This window comes from Centropristis striata, chromosome 24, assembly GCF_030273125.1.
Source record: "Centropristis striata isolate RG_2023a ecotype Rhode Island chromosome 24, C.striata_1.0, whole genome shotgun sequence".
In the NCBI taxonomy this organism is placed as follows: domain Eukaryota; kingdom Metazoa; phylum Chordata; class Actinopteri; order Perciformes; family Serranidae; genus Centropristis; species Centropristis striata.
Genome location: NC_081540.1, coordinates 7367860 through 7388252, shown reverse-complemented (window position 1 = coordinate 7388252; position 20393 = coordinate 7367860). Strand labels below are relative to the sequence as shown.

Genomic DNA, 20393 nt, shown 5'->3' with positions numbered 1-20393 from the left:
CACACACACACACACACACACACACACACACACACACATCTAAATACTGTGTCATACATCAGGGTTGCATGTGCAAACAGGATCGAATGCATGCACACATAGTAAATGTGTTATCTGTGTGCTGCCACTGAGCTGCAGAGATAAGAGAAATCCTGTCCCCTTCACTAAATCACCAGGCATTAAATACAGACATATAGTGCCTGTTGACTACTGCACTTGAGATTATGTTTTGGCTAAAAGGGTGAATAAATAAATGCAGGGGTGTGGAGATTGGTAGCACTCCCTGTTTGTTTCCAGAACAGTAGAGTACTTTACTTCTGCAAAGCGTTTTTCCAAAGTCACCACTTTCTTCATGGCCGCTCCCAGTGGACTCAAAGTTTAAAAAAGGCACTGGGGCAGGTTGAAAATAGCAGCGAGCACGTACTATCTTGTGCTTTTTATGCACGTGGAGATCTACAGGAGGCCGGGGGGGAAATGATGAACTGCTGCAGTGTGTACATCCACACTACCGAGAGATAAAAAAATGACATGGAGGATTAAAGATTGAACCCGTCTGCGCTGTGTGTATCGTTATCTTTCTATGTGATATTGGGATAAGCGTCCTGATATCTGTGTGTGACAGTCTGGGCGTGTGTGTGTGTGTGTGTGTTACCTGAGTCACAGATTAAATACCAGCTGTGCTCCCCATCTGTCACCATGTCGCTCAGCCTCGCCCAGGCCAACAGGCCAGACCAAATAAGATAATGACAAATCCTCATCATCCACCTCCAAACGCCGAAGGTGAAGGATACGTGGACGCTCAGAAGCTCTCAGGCCTATGGGCCAGCTGTTTGTGACCATAACTGTATGCAAGAATTGTGGTTCGATTCATAACCTCGTTCAGGAGTCACAGGAAAAATATCCAGTATTTTCAGTTTGGAATAAGAACCATTTCAAACACTTCTGTATTATACTGCACAAACTCTCAACAAGCTCATTTCTCGAAGGCAACAAGTCAAACTCTATAACTCTATACTCTATAAAACTGACCTCAAAAGTACAAAATAAAAAGTATAATTAAAATAAAACTTGTGCATTAGGAGGAGTGTTTCAGTCAGTGGTGGAAAAAGTATTCAAGTCGCTAATTTAAGTAAGTGAAATTACTCCACGACAAGTAAAAGTCCTGCATTCAAAAGTCACTGAAGTAAAAGTACAAAAGTATCAGCATCAAAATGTACTTAAATTATCAAAAGTTAAAGTACTTGTTATGCAGATTGTTAAATATATTCTAAATATACTATTGGATTATTAAGCAGTGTTTTAATTTTGTAACAAGAGCGCTCATTTTAACTACTTAATTCACTGTTATGATGTCATGTTTATCATGTTTTTTAATGTTAAATCTTGACCTGAAAGTAACTTAGGCTGTTAGCTAAATGAAGTGGAGTGAAAAGTACAATATTTGCCTCAAAATGTATGGAAGTAGAAGTATAAAGTTACATTAAATGGAAATACTCAAGTAAAGTACCTCAAGATAAAGTACTTGAGTAAATGTACTGTGCGTCAAGTCAACACACCAACTTATACACAACTCGATACAATAACGCATACACGAGTAGTTGAGATTTTTGATTCAAATAATAAAAATAAATAACGTTTTTTTATTTAAAAAAAAAGGCAATCCAGTTGCTGTTTGATGAACAGTTTGAGTTCAACTTGTGAAGTCTGGCTCTTTAATTTTCCATGTCACCCAAAGCTTCATCCTCTAATCACCAACCACAACTGAAAATTCCAGAAAATAGTGTCCGACACGGTGGTTTCACATCTGTGAACCACAAAATGATTACAGCTGTGAGCAGCACAAACAGGGAGGGGCAGGGAGAGACAAATCCCCTGCAGTGACACCTCTGCTGTGTGTCCCGACAAATGCCTGTTAGAAAGCCGGTCACATAGACCTCCATGCATGTGTTGCCTTTAAAGCAGAGACGATTAGTTAACTAGACAAAACACAAGAATAATCGCAAACTATTTAAATCAGTTTTTTTATTAGTTTGTTATATTGTCAAGCAAAAATGGCAGGAAATGCTGGTTTCAGCCTCTCAATATGGAGAATTCCTGTTATTTTCTTTTCACACACACACACACACACACACGCACACGCACACACACACACCCATAGTGTTATAAATAAGAACAGCATTCAATAATAAATAAAAATAAGAACTGAGGAAACTCCATGTTAAATTCACTGAGTAAACACATGAGGCAGCAATAGTTAAAAATAGATTAAATTATATAAATAAACAACAGAAAATAATAAATAGTTAAATAGATTAAATAAATAAATAAATACATTTTAAAAAAGAAAGACACAGTACAGCACAGTCGACGGATATACAAATAAATAAAGCTATATTAAAAGCCAGACTTAAATTGTAAAAATAAATAAATAAATAAAATGGATGGATAAAACGGTTTTTAAAAGTTTAAAGCAAGTCTCCAGAAGTCTTGTGCACCAAATGATTAATTGAGAAAATAATCAGCAGATTCATCGATAAAGACAATAATTATTTGCAACACCTGAATACTGATGCTCCTGGCTTGCAGGTAAAAATGAGCTGATATGCAACTCTGAATCTATCAGATAAAACTAATCTACACACTCACACACACACACACACACACACACACACACAGTAACACATTATAAAAGCCGATGAGACTCCAGAGAAGAGTGAATCCGGTTTGAAAAAAATGTTTGTTGTTGCCACTCTGAGAATAGAGGACAGAATACTAATTAGTTAAACCAAGCCAGTCTATAAAGCAAACTGTCTGTGTGTGTATTGGTGTGTGTGTGTGTGTGTGTGTGTGTGTGTGTGTGTGTGTGTGTGTGTGTGTGTGTCGGCGGAATTTAGCGATCTGACCCCTCTAGTCCTCACTGTGTTGTAACCCTCTACACACACACACACACACACACACACACACACACACACTGATAGCTCGATCACATGAGAGCACTGCGTGTATTAATCAGAGTCGGTCAGACTTTACGATTCAGCATTTGTGCTAGTGTGTGTGTGTGTGTGTGTGTGTGTTATTATAGAAGTGTGTCTACACCTGCACCTGTCCTCACAAGCCCTACATATCTGGGAAAAAGCAGCAAAAAGAAGTAAAGATACACACAGGAAGGATGATTTAAAGCAAAACTCTGTACTGGATTACTGCTACTATAACAATAATATCACTGCTATAATCACTGCAATTACTGCTATAATTAGTGATACATCTACTTAACATAACAACATAAAAACACAGCTAATATCTGAGTAATCATAGTCTCAATCATCGACACTTGAGCTTCCATTAATTCTTATTTTTGAGTGACACACTCAGTCATTAATCACAGTGACAGACTGTTGATCCAGCCCTCACTGTGGAATGCCACACACACACATACCACAACACAAAATCATGAGAGGGAGTGGCAGTTAGAGGTGTGATTCTTTGGATAAATAAATGAAATCATCTGAGTGTAAACAGCAGCGCTGCAGACTCTCTGGAGTCTCACTGAACGGCTGTGTGAGTGTGTGCTGGTTTATTTTGTGGTCTGAGGAGCCAAAGTGCAGTGAAATTGGTAATTTGTGTCCATACTGTATTTATCAAGTATGATGAAGCAATAGATCTATATTCTTTTATGTTTAAATTATGATCGCCATTATTAATCTGCATAAAGTGGAGTGTATGTTCTTTTCACAGTAATATATTTTTTTTTTTGTGCAGTGAAACTGGGTTTTTGAAGAAGAATTTTATATATATTACACTGTGAAATATATACAGTACTGTCCAAAAGTGTTAGGCAAGAATTGGTGCTACTGGTTTAAAGGGAGAGGAGAGGAGAGGAGAGGAGAGGAGAGGAGAGGAGAGGAGAGGAGAGGAGAGGAGAGGAGAGGAGAGGAGAGGAGAGGAGAGGAGAGGAGAGGAGAGGAGAGGAGGAGTAACCTCAGTGCTTTCGTCAGCTATACAGAGAAATTCATTAGCCTGGTTTTCACAGAGCACATCTCAGTAGGGAGCTGGAATAATGCGCCTGCTTTACCACACTGCACGCACGACTTCTACCTGGAGATTAAACTTCTACCTCCTTAATGACCCAAAATACCCAAAATTCTAAATATGCAATGTTCTCCCAAGGAATGTATCTGCCTCGTCTGCGGCAGCGTTACACTAAAGCTATTCTAATGGCATTGCTTGTTGTAAGCTGCTTTAAGCAGTTAGTGCACTCAGCGCAGCGGCAGATGCAGAATAATGCAGGATGGATGCAAGGCGGGAGGCCGATCGGCTCACAGGCTAAACGCTGTGCTTCTCCTCAGAGCTGGATAGAAGACCATTGTTGTGGATTTCCTGAGGATAAGCAGTCATTCTTTGGATGTCGAGGGATATAAACTTACACACTGACTGTTCATACTTGCTTCATTGTGTCTGCTACAGAGTGTATGTGAGCGGCTGTGCTGCTGTTAGTCACATGCTCCCCCATGACTTGACCTAATGCTGCATTCAGGGCACATAGGAAGAAATGCGGTAAAGGCTCCCAGTTGGAAGTAAGTTGTCAAGCAGTGGCCGAATATAGAGCTGAGGTGGACAGACTTTTTTAAGTCCCTGCAACAATAATGTCACCACAGTAGGAAGCTGTTGTCATCTTTACTATTTATATTTTATCAATCTGCAGTTACTATAGATTAGATTAGATTAGATGTAGATTACAAAATTCCAATAATTCACCTCACCATAAATGCACCTCAGCTCTCAAGCATAAAACATTACCAATCTAGGCTATTGTGCTTGTATATATCGCTTAATATCACTTATATCATGCCATGTTGATATATTTCTTTCAGCAGAACCTCACCTATATGACCTGATAATTATTTATTCACTTTGACTTGCTGGATCAATATTTTGAACCCAAAAGAAACTGTGCAATTGCTGCAAATGGGAACACAGGCTGCATATATCACATATAAGAGCATATATGCATATATATAAATGAGTATAACATATATGGAGTAAGATAGCTATCATAAAGATGTGTGCATGCTTCTAACCATTCGTATTCGTAATGTTCTATGTCAATAAAATAGTTGTACTCTAAATTCTGCTTTCATATATGCAAGTCTGAGAAATTGTTTGAGTTAGGATTGTTTTTATGTGAGTATGACTGACGGGTACGAAAGCAGAATTTTGTGTACAACTAATTTATTGACTAACAAATGTTTAACATTACGAACATGGATGGTGAGAATCATGCACACATCTTTATGACAGCTATCTTACTCCATAAACATCTAGTTCTATATTTTTATACTAAATATATTTGACCTCATCTCCGTCTGCAGTGAAAATGAACAGCTGGACATGAAACACACTCACTGAATCCAACAGATTCCAGCATATACGCAATCAAAAAATAATAAGAAAGTGATGAAGTAAATTAATTTTAAACACATCTATAACAGAGTGACTGATCCAGTCCCCTCAGCAAACTCTTCAGTTAAACATGTCTGTGTGTTTGGGTGAGTACCCGGGTCACACTAAGTGCCTGCATTGATCTGTGGACACTCAGCTCGCTTTAAATAACTCCAACTCTGCCACTGAAAGGCAGAAAACACCACTCAGCTTTTGCAGGCGTCCAAAAGTTTTACATTACTTATGTCGAAGAGGCATCAAATATTCATTGGATTAGGGATGTATCGACTGTCGTGTTTTAGAATTTAAGCTTCGATTGAGGTTTCTGAATGCCATCACCCTCAAAAAAAATTAATAAATAATAACTTTAAAAATAAAGTTAAGGCCAGGAGACAGTTAGAAGCAGAACTTTAAACTTCAATACAAGACAATAGCTCTCTATAAATCTTCACTTGCTTCCCCATCGTTTTATCTGATTGAATCTATTGATGTCAATTTAAACACGTTTCGATACTTTTGACAACCTTACTATCAAACTAACTCCATTAAACTTTAATGGACAGAAATTCATCTTCTCATTCTTCGACTGTGGTGGATACATCAAGGCAGGATTTTTTTTGTGTGTGTGTGTTTTTGTGCGTACAGATTTTTCCTTAATATTTGTGTTTTTACTGATATCTGATGGACTCATCTACCTAAAAGCACTAAGGTAAGAAGCATTTATATTATTGGTAGAACCTGTGTTCCTGTGGGGTTTCATTATATGACTGTTTTATTTTCCTCGGAGTGACAGTGCCATTAGTCTCCTGTCCACGCGTTTTACCTCCCTCTGTTAGTGCTTTCACTTCCTGCCGTAAAGTAACGCTGTCTACTCGTCTCCCAGGAGCTCAGAGAAAAGTACCAAAAATGCTTTTAATACTTTGAATCATATTCCAATGTGTTTATTCCCAACTTTCCATTCTCTCCGTCTCTCTTCTTCTCGTTAATGGGAGCACTTCTCGGTCTTCCCTAATGTTTGTCCTGTCGGGACGCTGCTGCTTAATGGTGTTCATTACACTGTTTGTGCTGTCTGTAATCAGACACACACACACACACACACACACACACACACACACACACACACACACACACACTAAAGGCTATACAAGAGCTGTGTCTTCTGCAGAAATTATTATTATTATTATTATTATTATTATTAACATTCCCAAACCCAAAGTTATCCAGTTTACCATCATATATGACCAAAAAAAGGATAAAATTCTCAATTTTGAGAAGTTGAAACTGGCAATTTTACTTTAAAAAATGACAGCAATGATAAATTAATTATTAAAATGGTTTCTAATTATAGTCAAATATTAAGGCTGGTGGACAAACCGACAAAAATAACTCCCTTTTTAGAGAAAATAAACTTGTTAAAACATCATTTTGTCCAGCTCTACTGGAGACAGTTGATTTTCCCCCAGTTGAACTCACTGGTGAGTCAGTCCTTCTGGTTGGTCCAGACTTTATATATCGCTCACATGATGATCAACTGATGAAAAACTGCAGTCAAATCCTAATTCAAGTGTGCCTCTGGAGCCCCACTCTCTCAGTTTGAATCAACTTCAACATGCTGTTGCTCAATTAGCGTCTACGAGAAAGTGATGTTTGTTTCGGCTAATGTTACCCAAGACCAAAACATACTAATGCATTTCAGAAGCTAATGGCTACTTTATACTCTTCATGAAACAACAACACATGCAGTAAATCTTTTGGTGAACATTTGGAGTACAGTTCCAGTGAATTTAACTGCAACACAAAAGGTTAAGATAGGTTCAACTTTGAAGTATAAAAGCCCTGAGAAACAACTTTCCTGCGCTCTGTTCTATGATATTATTCCAGACCAATTTGTTCTCATCTTTTTGCCGTTTTTACTTTATTTTCCTTCAGCTGTTCGGCTCAGTTTAATTTCCTCTGTTCAGTTCAGTTGAGCATCACTGTTCCCGTTTCTGTTCCTTTCACTGTCACATGTCCCCATGAATCCCGCTGCCCTTCCATGTCACCTAAGGAGACAAATACACACACACACACGCTGGATGTGCAAGAGGGTGCAGGAGAGGAGAAAATTACTATATGGTCAGTTTGTTCTTCATTATCTCCTTGACAGCCATGAGATTAACAATCTTCCTCTGTCCCTTTCTTTGCTCTCACTTCCACCAGTGACTATTATCTCACTGTCTCAATTGTCCTTTCTTTCTTTAGATTGAATCTCTTATCCATTGATTCTTTTTGTCCGACTGTCCCTCCTTCTCGGTTCCTTCACTGACATCTCCCACAGTGTAAAGATGGAAAACGGTGATATTTTATGGTTTTTATGAATATGTTTTCATCCTCCGATTCTGAAACTTCTTGGCAACAAGTGTGACCATCACATCTAGGTGGGAGGGTAAAAACCACAGGACAAATCAGAGGGATGAGGGGAACCAAAAGTCATCATGTGGCCCTCATGAGACCAGTCACCTGACTTTGGCCGAGCACCAGGGAGCAAATTGATTCCTATTAGATCTCTGTAAGATCTTTACTCTTGAGCTGCAGTCATGCACATTCACAATTACAGCTGTATGAGTGGTAACTTCAACGACAGCTTCTTTTTATCGTCTGTCGCTGAAGGATTTCATTTGCACTGCTGTTAAATGCACTCGGCGTGTGATACGGCTGCAGGACAAAATAATTGATCGTAAAACAAAGTGAAATCATTCAGTGAACAGCATGCAGTCAAAATATACACAAGTGAACACCAAGCAGGCTTGATGCACAAATCCTGGAAGAAATCCAGCCCTCCCACCAGTGTAAACCTCAACTATTTATAAGATGTGGCTGCAGTTGACTGTGTGTGAATTTTTAAGACTACAGACCTGACCGATACATTCATCAGGCGATTTTATTGGCCCATGATGGATCTTTTTCTACTCTCTAATAGCAGTAGCAGCATCATTTTTCATCCTTAAATATATAGAAAACACAAAGAAATTCACTGGTTGAATATAACAATATAAATATAAACAAAACTGTAAAAATGTCTATTTTGTTGATGGGAGCACACTTACAGCTTCTGTTTCCTGCCTATAAACAACTACTTTTATAAATCTACTCACCCTAGTGCTGCCTTATTTCTGTTTTTAATGGAAAAACAGCATGTTACTCAGAGTTTGTGCCATTTAAAGCTACCTCTGCTCTAAATCAGTCTTGCAGATTTAGTACTGGTGGCCTCTTTTGTTTGTGGCAATTATAATCAAATATTAATGTGGTGATTATTTATTAATGCTAAAACGCTACACAAAGCACATTTAAAGGATTTAGTGTTGTCATTTGTCTTCGCTGTGAATGTTGCTGCACTACTTTTCTCCGTTCTTATATATATATATTATCTGGGACGGATTTCTGCCAACAAAAGTCACATAGAATATTTTCTTTGACTGCAGCCTGACAGATATACTGGTTGATGGATAATATTGGCAGACACTGACCTCTATATTAGCCAATTGACCAGATCGATGAAGCCCATTTTGGCTCTAATGTGACAACATGCCATCTCAATTCTATCAGAGACATTTCCACGTGCACTGATGTGTAATCTCAGTATTATATCACTATTCTCTGGCAGCCTGACAGAGTTAGAGAGTCCTCTGCTTCATGGTTGCTGCCACAGAGCATTGATAATGTTACAGAATAATCAATGTTTCATAGAAATCACTTGAGTGCTCAGTAGTTTCAACTTAATCCTGAATATTCACATGCAATCTACCGCCAGGCAATAAAAATAGTGGTTTGTATTTTGCTGCCTGGCAACAAATGCACCTTCAGGAAGAGGATCTTTTAAAAGTTGTTGTTCTACAGATTGCTGAAAAAGTGGCTTCACAAGTGCTCCATTTGGATGCCATTGAAAAGCTTTTAACTCTGCCTCAGGAGCTCCATTTTCGGGAATAAATCAGCTTTTTGTAAGAGAAAACACACAAATGTCAGCAAAGATAAGATGCATGCAAACAAGTATGAATTTATCCGATGACTACAAAAACCTTGTTACTATTTAAGTATATTATTGTGTCGTTTGATGCTAAATATGGCTCCGTCACTGCCAAAAGGTAGAGGGGAATATTATGAAGCATTTCTCTTAAGTCTCATATATATAATGAATAGGACAGAAGGAAGGAAAACAGTTTTTGTTTTTTTAATTGCAAAAATTAGACCATCTAACATAATTAGGTGTAAAAATATCACATTTCTGAACTAATCACTAATCAAAAATAAGCAACTCTAAGCTTAATAAAGTGATATTTAATCGTGACATGTGACAACATTGATGATACTTGTGTGCACTATGAAAAATGTTCTATAAATACACAACCAAAGGATTTACAAAATGCATCAGTTTGAATCAGTGTTTTACTGAAAATATGTCATAAAGGATTTATCAAAGCAGTTATCAAAGAAATTCAACTTGCGATTCACTTTGTTTGTGATTTAAGGTATTTATAACTTTCTTACTGCACACTTCTTCTTTTTTTTTAGCTCTCCCTATTCTAGCCATGATTGTGCTGTTTCCATAGAGGTGCAGTACTTTTTAAAAAATAGGCCATCGTGAGTAAAATGTGAAAGGAGCACAAAAAAACCCAGCTTAAAACTGCTGGAACAGGAGCTGACTGTGTTGGGGAAGCAGAGGCAGTGTGAATTCATACAAAGTCAGGAAAAAGGACAAAGCAAGATGGACAAAACTTCACTCTGCGGTAGGTTGAGCCAACTGAAGCATGAAGGAATTTGTTCAAGGTAATATCGCTCAACCTGAACCAGAAGTTTTACCTGATGCACTGAAGAAACACAGATAAAACACAGAATCCTCATAAAATGCTGGAGGTAGGGCTGGGCGTTATGGCCCTAAAAGAATATCACGATATTTCAGGCTATTTTTGCGATAACGATATTCTTGACGATATTACGGAATACTTAAAGATATAGAAAATGTAATTTTTTTAGTCTGTATAAATAAATAAAAATCTAAAATGTAGTGTGAAGTGCAAATCTCAACAGTTGCTAAAAAAAAAAAAAAAAGTGTATGAGCAAATAATAAAAATAACCATTTAGGGGTTTCGGGGGCATATTTTAATGACATTTTGTAAAGGAAAATAAAGGCTCTTAAGGCATCTTATTTTGAAAGTCTTCTTGTAAGTTCTGTGGTCTGTTAACACACTGAGCTCTTATTTTGAAAGCTGCATGTGTTTAGCGAAAGAGAGTAAGTAGCTTTTAGTGATTAAAACAACTTTAATTGTTAGTTAATATTAACCTTACGCCACTACATCAAGAAGTAGGAATATTGCCAATATCATGATATGCATTTTTTTCAACCAAAAAAAAAATACCGGTATTATCGTGAACGATACGATATGGCACACCCCTAGCTGGAGGAGTTGCTGTCATAATCTCAAGCAAGACAGCTATTCATAACCGCTTTATTATCGAGAGATGTCCATCAAACTACGGTCTTAATGGGGCTAATGGGAAGAGGTCAACAAAAAGCGATCAATTTCTTGCAAGTAGGCAAAATTCAGCTTCACTTCCTGTGTGAACGACGTACACTAAGAGGTGAGTGCCTCGAACCAATAATCCAGATAATCAATAGTTGTACGATGATGCCTTGGAGCACACAAAGCAAAGAAGAAGAGAGATGTCTGCAGAGTGCTCCGTCAGCAGGTAGGAAGAGGGGGGGTACACTCCCGCTTCACTTTTCTCCCTCCCTCTCTCCCTCTCTCTCTGACAGCAGGGCCGTGGGGAATGGTGTGTTCCAGCAGCGAGTGGACCAGCTATCATTCCCTCAGATAGGGAGAACATTAAGGTGTACCTGCCCCTCTCAGCACTTTCACCGACAACCCGGAGCAATGTTATTATGATGACCCAAGTTCAAACAGCATCTCTCCCTCTCTGCATCGGTCTCTCTCTTTGGATAGAGGCCTCCACGCACCATTAACCCTGGGCTATCCATCATCTGTCTCCTTGTTCAATGGGCTGTAATACACTGTTAATGTTACTGCAATGACACCGATACAAGCCCTTAATGGAGCTCTTCAGCAGGTTCTGTTTGGGCAATTTGAGAAGGAGATAACCTGTATCAGCACATTGCATCATTAAAAAGGAAGTTAAAGCTTTAAAAAAGCAGCTTTAGATTTTGCATACTAGTGGTTCTCAACGCAGGGAGACCCCAGTCGGTCACAATGTTAATGTGAGGGGTCATAACATGGTTAGGAAAGGGCCCAAACTGCATTGGATTAGCATTAAGTGACTGAAATTAACTAAAATCACTAAATCACTAATTTATCTTGACTTCGGAGTGTTAGCAGTGGTGGAAAAAGTATTCAGATTCATATTCAGTATTCATATAATGAAAATGTACTTAAAGTATTAAAAGAAAAAGTACTCTTTATGCAGAATGTTATGGATATTCCAAATGTATTATTGGATTATCATTATTGGTGCATTTATGAAAGCAGCATTTACATTTTTTTAAATTTACTTAAATTAACTTAATGTACTGTAAAAAGGTTAAAAATAAAGGTCTAATCCCTTTAAACTAATCATGTTTTTTTTTCATGTTTAATCTCAACCTGAAAAGTAACTAAAGATGGCAGCTAAATGTAGAGTTAAAAGTGCAATATTTGTCTCAAAATGTAGAGGAGTAGAAGTATAAAGTTACACAAAATTAAAATGAATGAAGTATTGTCATGCTTGAGATGTCCCGGCTGACAAATCTTATTTTACAGATTCTCACACACACATTTTAATGCATTTTTCGATGAAAATGAGAATAATGATGCAGAAATGATCATTCCCTCTAATATGGTGAATCACATCGTAACTGCAAGTTAAAAAAATTCCAGTTAGATTTCATTCATAACAAATCCTGCAGTCCTTCTTCCGGCGCCCGAGCTCGGACAACACCCATCTTTGAACTCTGTCTCCTTTTTTTTCTCAACTATAAACTTGTAATGTTTCGTTTCTGCTGCTTGCACAGTTTTGAGACTTGCATGGTGAAAACAATACCAGCCACATAGTACTGTGTTCCTCTGTTCTCTGTTCTTGTTTTTCTTGTGAATTATTGGATAATATTGAAACTTCAGAGACTAGATAACTATTCTAATAATAGAAGAAAAATGTTTCCACTCTCTTACAAAATGTGCAACTGGTGACAATGAGTCACAAGTCACAACAAATTTCTTCATTTTTTTAAAGGTCACAAGTCAAACCCAAGTTAGGAACTACTGCATATATAACAACAAAATGTTTCAGAAACATTTATGATAAGACGGAGATGCTGCATCACATCTTTTAAATACATTTTTATCTTATCATCAGCCCAAAACCTGAAGATTTTCAACTTAATGATATCAAACTAAAGAAAGCTGCAAATCTTCAAATCTGTGTTTGGCATTTTTGCATGGAAAATAACTTAATTTATTTAATCTATTATCAGAATTGATGAATGACTTGTGTCAGATCTGCATGGAGCCTGTGCTGCTGTACATCACATGACTCTTATTGTGTCTTCATGTAAACAAATGTGAGTGAAAAGTGAAGCAGTGGAGCAGTGAAACAATCCAGAGAGCGAGTGGCTTAGTGCGAGCCTGTAAATCCTTCAGGTAAAGAGGTTAACCCTGGTGCACTTTGTGGATTGTGGGCAGTATGTTGGGGCAGGTGTTAAATGATTAGAAGAGGTGGAGAGAAAAACCTGCCACTGTTGACACACACATGAGCACGCTGCAAAAGCTATTATACAACTTAACAATAACACGGGTATCCTTCAAAATAAAAGATCCCTATTTAATTAACCTAATTATATAACTTTTGACACACATTCACACATGAAGCCATTTATATACTAGTGAATTTATCAGTCTGCATCATTACATTTGTAATTTAAGTTATTTGAGTATCTTATATTCTGATGACTGACGAAATTGCACAATTATGGCTAAAACTATGAAGAACTTAATTTGTTTAGGTTCAGTTTGACACAGTTATAATGCTATAAATCATAAAAACGCAAGTTGAATGTTGATTTTTTTCACATTTTAAAATGAAAAAATTGAATTTATATATAGATTTTCCAGCTGTTCAAATGCGTTACCGATCTTGGAAAAAAAATGTTGGATTGACATTGTTTACATATTAAACTATTTACATTTCTTACATCTGCTTACAACCACTTTTGTCCTCTCCTCTCTCCTCTGTTGTTCACTTGTTTCACTGAATTTTTGTCCCTTGACTGTTTGTCACAGCCGAGTCATTAGTCGCTTCCCATTTGCATTGAGGAACGCAGAATTTAACGATTTTTACAGGATCTTGTTTGTTCAGACTGTTTATTTTTGCCGACACATTAAATAAGACATATAGAATAAAGTTTGATTGATAAAGATAAAGATTTGGTTATTTTTTCACATAAAAGTGTTCGTCACACATGATTAATTCAAGAACCATCAGAAATTTGAATATCTAACAATAATTTTAGCTTTTACAGTTTCTCGCTATGATAAATAGTGCAAGTTTGTCCATTTTTTTTTATGAAAACATGCCTTTAAAACCTGCTGGTGTATTGTGTTTTTGTTATCCTAAGTGCCTTACAATTAACTGTTGCCTGAAGAAGTTGCTTTTCATCTCTAATATATTGCATGAAAGCTGTAATTATGCAGTTTTGTGGGATTCAGGGGGGGCAGATACAACAGAAAAAGCACCATTTATTAATAAATAATGAAGAAAAAGACCTGAAAAAACACTTTCTGGATCAAATGGCTTTTGGGGCATTACTTAACTTTTTAATTTACCACCACATCAGTATTTTCAATATTAGTTCACACTGAGTTTTACAACAGTTTGGTGATTAAACCCAACCTGTGATTCTGCAGTCTGTAGTTTAAACGTAATTCTGCTAATTCTGCTATAAGGGCCCCATGGTGTCCCCTCAGGCACCCCTGGGCTTCCCTGGACCCCACACTGAGCAGTCTGCTGTGGGACGACTCCATAAGAAGCTCCGCAAACATCAGCTCACATTATCAGCCAGTCTGCTTATGAATTATTGACAACGAGACAGCGCCAAAGAGTTCATGTGATCCGCTGCCCTCTGCGTCACCTGGCCACTACTGAATTCCACCTGCCCGCTTACTAGCCTGCATGAAGTAACAGTAACACTGCAGCGACAACAATATGTTGCCTCATATGCACAGATCACCTCAGCTGCTGCTGCTGCTGCATTGGAACTAAAGGAAAACCTGCAGCAGGTGGAGAACGAGCAGGAGGAGATAAGTGATTGGCTTAGATTTGAAAGTATAGCTGTAAAATGGATTAAGTGTGTGAGGGTCTAGTGAACACCAGTAACCCTTTAATCCATGAGGTGAGGGCAGGAAGCCAGACAGAGAGAGAGGAGGGACATTTCCCGTCCAGGAATCCAGATTCTTCAGCAGCGGAGGAATGCTGCCTGGCAGCTTTAACTCCACACAGACGTTACAGCTGGAGTTTGTTTCATTAAAAGCTGCAAACGAGCACCGCAAAAGTGTATTTTACACCCAATATTTTAGCCAATGTTGCAAGGATTCAGTATTAAAGTATCTCATACAATATTTTGGGATACATATTGGATATATTATGGTATTTTAAGATAAGATAAGATAAGATATTCCTTGTTAGTCAAAGCAGCAAAAGTGAAAGAAACATCGATAAAATAGCAGTGAATAGAGAAAAAATATTCATATATTAAGGGTATTGCAATGGGTTTTACTTTAATGATTCAAGTGTCATTTGTATTTAGACGTCATAAGGAAAGAGGCAGACCAAAAACATCATCCGGCTAATGTTATTGGCGGATATTATGCTTTAATTTGGTGATATATTGGTATTTTTTTAAGACCGTGATGCAAAAAAAACCCACTTTGTTATTCAAGTCGGGAACCAGAGAGTCACTGTGATAAAATATAACTTGTGTAGAGAGATGTAACCACCACCGGACTCATGGTTAAAGGGTTTCTTTAATCAAATGTATATTTCCACAAGAAGAAATCTGCAAGGTCTGAGGTCTGAAGCTCTGTTTGAATAATTTTTCCCTTGCACAAATGTTGCCCAGCCACAAAATCAGTTTTTATAAACTTGAACGTGAATATTTTAAGGACCAAAATCTGTTTTTAGCTTAAAAAAAAGCTTTAAAAAATCTCAATTACGGACACAAGGTACCGTGTTCACTCAGGAAAAGTAAAATTGCATCATGGAAGATAAAACAGCAAACTTTTTATTCCCTAATATCGGCATCAGCCCCAAAAATTTAGCCGTGGTCGGGCTCTAAGAAACAGGAACATACCTGCAGCAAGAAAAGTGATGCATGAGGACACTGAGGACTGCAGAGAGGCTACAATTTACAACAATAAATTGTCCCCTTAAAACTGTGAGAGCCTCAAAGTACCCCGAGAGGAGAAGAAAGGCAGGGAGGCGAGCCAGCAGAGCGGGTGAGTACAGTACAAGTACACTAGGTCTCAGTGCTCCGACATGTCACTGTGATTACATTTTGTTCTCATTCAGCCTGGACAGGAGCGACAGCCACAAAGAGCACGAGTCTACATGTTACTCTTTAAATGATAGTTATATTCTTACATAACAGCTCCGCCGCCTTTCCTCAGCAGAGACGGCAGCGACTGGAAATTACCCTGCGACGCTACAACTGGTACAACGTGGTTACAGCTGAACTTAGGAGAGTAATGTGTTTATATCACGTCATAATTAAGTTGATTTAGCATCGCTTCCTGTGATATCTGACAATCTGTTTTACAGAGTTTGCAGAAAAGGATTACGTGGAAAAAATCTGAAAAACGTAAAAGTAAATATAAATGAAATATAATAAATATAATAATGAAAATAAAATATAATAAATAAAACAAATTTCTTGCAAACTGGTCTTAATTTAATTATTATTTCTGCGCATATATTGAGCTTCCTAATTGCTTTATTTTAAACACATTTTTTTAAAAATATTTAGTATATTTGGGATCGTGAAGATATATTTCTGATATATTTCAGATATTTAATTTATATTTAAAACCTTAAAAACACATTGAGGGAAACCCTTATTTCAGTTGTGCCGATGTAAATAAAACTCAACTGAAATAAAATAGATAAATGAATGAAATATATATATTTCATAAAATATAAATATTTAAATATAAAATATATGTTTTATAAAATATAAATATTTTATAAAATATAATCAATTAATTAATAAATAAATAAATAAAAGAAGAATTAACTGCATATCTATCCATTTAAAAAAATTATTAATTTAGTTTTTTAAATTAATTAAAATATGGTGATTAGAGGTGTTTCAACAGAGTAAGCTGGACTCTATTCAGCTTCAGTTATTGTGAAATCACCTACATATTTACAGCATCGCAGCAATGCTGTAAGCGGTGTATCACAGCCATTTAATCTGGTCATATTACTCGTAAAAAAAAACAAATCTCAACATGCCCAAAGTGTTATGGCTGCACAGAGCCACAAGTGATTTGAAATGCTCTCATGATGAAAAAAAATTCTCAGATGCATTTTTCTTTTTATTCCTAAGAACAATAAAAAATATGAAATCTCCGAGAATGATTTAGAGCAAGGCGAATGGAAATATTACGCTTTTAAATAAAGACAGAATTTCTAATGAATGTGGTCAGAGGGAGAATCCTCCATCATTGACTGATGTATTTGATAAAGGCCTAGTATTGACGGCAGATAGATGTTCCTAACCCTCATCTCAAGCATTCAGCAGTCTCTCTTTGCATCCGGGTTTTTGCAGCAGCAGTGCAATCAATTTAACCCAAAGCCATTTGTCTAAAGCAGTTATCCAGATCAATTACAGCAGCAGACCTCATCAGCATCCCACATCCTCCCAGTCCCCGGCTTGTCTCTGCATGTTTCTGACTACACTCCACCCTCCACACAGCGGGGGTTTCATCTAATCATTTGCAACAGTTGGGTCTGTGTCTAAGCCTCAGCTGAGCATGCAGCCGGGGTTTATAACCCTCGCTGGCTCTCACATGAGCAGGGTCTGCTTTGTCTGCTTTATCGTCAAACACATTACTGTGGAGACTAATGCAACTCGCAGCCATATAGACCGGCTGCTCCACTGCAGGCCATTGATTGGACGAGCATGGAGAAAACAACTGGATTACATAATTCATGTGATTGACTGTTCCATTTGTAGTCTTAGTCAACTGGGAGACGTAGCATCATACATCAGAGTGAATAGCACACAAACAAGTTTGTCTATCTGATGCAAAACTATGCAAAATAAAATAAAAGTGCACTGATTTCTTGCCACTTTTTTATCTGTGACTTGTGCAGTTTAATGATAATTGTAGTGTGTCTGCAGCTGTCGGCATGTCCTGTCATGACTTTCCACAATCCTGCATTACAACTGGTGATAATGATAGGTGACTCCACCTTTCACTTATTTCAGCACCGTTTCTGATTTGCTGACATAAGGAGAATGAGGGTGTGTTTGAACAAGATATGCTTCAACGCTCGAATTACCATCTCCAGATGCCAAATAATAAGTGATAAAATGGGATGGGTGTGTTTTAGAACATCCTCCGCTGTCCAAAAAAGTTCAAAATACTGCACCAAATTAGAGTTTAACAATACATGGGTATTATATTAGACGAAATAAGACTAAAGGCTAGATATCATCTTAGAATGTTGATATCTTAACATCATGAGTGCTGTCTTTTCCTTGTTTTTAAAGGCTGCACTACAGTAAAGTCTGTTACTATATGCCTTAGTCAGTATATACACATTACTGATAAGTATGTATCACTGGATTATAATCACTTTTATTCTGTAAATACTTTGTGAAAGCACCAATAATACGCCCTGTGATGTCTTCTCAACATTGATATTGAGGTGTTCCTAAAGAATATTGTGATATTTGATTTAATCGCCCAGTACTCCACAAAATATAATTTATGAATAAAGTTACATTTTTAAATAGGTTAAGATTGTAGGTGATGTAATTTAAAGATGTATAATCCACTGTACAATTAATAAAAAATATTTTTCCATAAGGTGTATTTTGAGGATGTTTTGAGGCATTGCTGCCAGTGTACTACCTTGAAACTGGCATTACTTTATGCGGAAATAAACAGACAAAACTACAACTTCCTTATAAAAAAAACAAAAAAAAACAAAGTCTGGTTGATGGTGTTTAAAACGTTTCCCAATCACTTCCCACCGAGCTGCTTTCTACTCCCTTTCGTGAGTGAAACTTAATCCGGATGAGTAGCCGCTTCGGCGGAATTTGAAACCAATAGTGATAATAAAAAAAGAGAGCGAGAGAGAGAAAAAAAGCTCAAACGCTTTCTGTCTTGTAAAGAGAGAACAGGAGATAAAGCTAAATTGAGAGCCCTACACACACACACATACACAAAGGTTGTTGTAAAAACTTACATATCTGCTGATGAGGGTCCGAAGAGTGCTGAAATCCATCCCCATCCTGTTCCTCTTTCCTCTCCGGACACTTCTTCTTATTCTTTCTGAGTCCAAAGGTGGCTTTACTGTCGGCGCTAACTTCTTTTGAATTCTCCTCCTTTGTCCATGACTTTTACTCCCTTCTTTTCTTCCTGAAAATTATAAAAAAAAAAAGGCTCGGTCCGACGGAAGACAGCAGCTTAAACCTGGACTCACCTACGGGGGGCTGTAACAGGCTTTACTGGTATCAGGAGGAGTGGCACTTCATACAGGCACAGACTAGTGGGCTGCTCCTCCTCCCAGACCGGGACCAAACCACTCTCCGTCTCTGCTCCTCTGCGCGTGGACTAATAATCTCCTTGCCTCGCGCGGCGGCCAAAGGAGCTTTTCTCTCATCTACGTCACGAGGAGCCAGGTGCCGGCTCTGGCTGGGGGTGAGCGCATGCGCAGCTCCAGTGTTTTTGGTGTGTAATTGATTGGACGTTTCAGTTAATTAGGATATTGATTTGTTTTCTCGGGAGACTCGTAACGGTGCACCAAAGACAAAATTAGAAAAAAACAAAAAACACGACAACTTTTAATTAAAATTAGCTAAATGTAATGAGAGGTCAGTGAATAAAATTTACATGATTTGTGTGTGTGTGTGTGTGTGTGTGTGTGTGTGTGTGTGTGTGTGTAAGACACCCCGACACCCCAGTGGTGCTGTCCATGCCAGATGGTGCTGAAATAATTAAAAAACATGTTTTCCCCCCATGCACTGGTCAATTTTGAGATTTTGGGTTATTTAAAAAAAAATGATATATGTATTTTTTATTGAGCATACATTACACATAATGCATTCAAGAGTCGTTTTCACAACCATTACTTTTACACTTTTACATATTGTGCATGTAATTCTAGAATACTGTAATTGGCATAAAGGAAGCTTTTTTAAAGGAAAATAATAATAATCATCATCATCATCATCATAAATAAATAAATAAAATGCAATAACATGTTATACAAAAAAAACAAGCATTTCTTCAAGAATAGTGTAAATAAAACATTCAACAAAACACAGAAAAACAAAAAAACAAAAACAAAAACAAAAACAAAACAAAAACAAACAAAAAAAAAATGTATATATATATATATATATATATGTGTGTGTGTGTGTGTGTCATAAACTTTTTAAACAAAAATAAATTGTCCTTATGTAGTTTCTTAGTGATAAGTAAATGTTTAAAATGATTAAATATGAGCTTATCCCTAAAAACATGGCAAAAATTTATTTTTTTATGGTTGTTGAAATAATGCTTATTTATGGAGTCATTTTGAACCTGACTTAAAACACTGTTTAGATTTCTGTTCAGGGATTTTTTTTTTGCAAATTAGCACATATGTGATCAGACAATAACTCATTTGCATATTTAAACATGCATTTTCAGAAAACTTGTCAC

At 37.2% G+C, this 20393-nt stretch overlaps 1 protein-coding gene across 1 annotated transcript in view; it reads right to left on the bottom strand.

Moving 5' to 3' along the window:
• The window catches only part of atp11a (ATPase phospholipid transporting 11A), a 54122-nt gene extending 34657 nt beyond the window's left edge, over positions 1 to 19465 (bottom strand). The window contains exon 1 of the mRNA XM_059327953.1: positions 18934 to 19465. Within this exon, the coding sequence (XP_059183936.1) occupies positions 18934 to 18978 (45 nt within the window). The 5' untranslated portion in view covers positions 18979 to 19465. The remainder of the gene's footprint in view (positions 1 to 18933) is intronic.
• Between the last annotated feature and the right edge of the window lie 928 nt (positions 19466 to 20393).